Source organism: Sinocyclocheilus anshuiensis, unplaced genomic scaffold, assembly GCF_001515605.1.
Source record: "Sinocyclocheilus anshuiensis isolate Anshui unplaced genomic scaffold, SAMN03320099.WGS_v1.1 scaffold1127, whole genome shotgun sequence".
Classification (NCBI taxonomy): domain Eukaryota; kingdom Metazoa; phylum Chordata; class Actinopteri; order Cypriniformes; family Cyprinidae; genus Sinocyclocheilus; species Sinocyclocheilus anshuiensis.
The window spans coordinates 1,101,681-1,102,317 of record NW_015546115.1 but is presented as its reverse complement, the minus strand read 5'-3'; the positions used below and the strand labels follow the sequence as shown (position 1 = coordinate 1,102,317).

General features: G+C 28.3%; 1 protein-coding gene across 1 annotated transcript in view; it reads right to left on the bottom strand.

Annotated features, from left to right (window-relative positions):
- LOC107700805 (ubiquitin carboxyl-terminal hydrolase 34-like) overlaps positions 1–637 on the bottom strand; it is a 57,247-nt gene that overhangs the window by 2,239 nt on the left and 54,371 nt on the right. The window contains exon 71 of the mRNA XM_016502620.1: positions 526–605. Within this exon, the coding sequence (XP_016358106.1) occupies positions 526–605 (80 nt within the window). The remainder of the gene's footprint in view (positions 1–525; positions 606–637) is intronic.

Sequence of the window (637 nt, the reverse complement as noted above, 5' to 3'; positions counted from 1 at the left end):
ATAGGAAAGATTAGAGGAAAGATTTTATATATATATATATATATATATATATAAATAATTTAGCATTATTTGTATTTTATTGCTTAAAATGTAATTATGGTCATTTGTAACATGTTCAAGAAACACATTTTATTTTTTGCACCCTTAACTGTTGCTAACATTTTTCTTTATAAAAAAAAATTGCTATATTTAAAAGAACAATTCAATATACCACAGTTTTGATATTAAATTGATGGATAATAATAATAATAATAAAATTATTAGGAAAATAAGAATTAATTTGTGATGATAATTATTATTATTATAATGATTATTATTTAAAGACAGTTATGAGAGCAGTTTTAATACTGAATTCATTAATTAATCAATTACATTTTAAATACTTTAAAACTATGCATGACAGTGATTTTACCACAGTTTTAGGCACGCCACGTCTCATCAAGCTTAACTTGTGGTAAAGCATGACCTCTAGTGGCTTACTGCTTCATCATGTGTGTGTGTGAGAGATGACTGAGAAGATTTTACCTGAGACTGAGCGAGTTCTGTCCATAGTTTTGGAAAGAGAGCCAGGTGTAAAGGAAGTCCTTCATATGCTATCAGCACACCTGCACACAGGTGAATAAACACCATCAGCGCG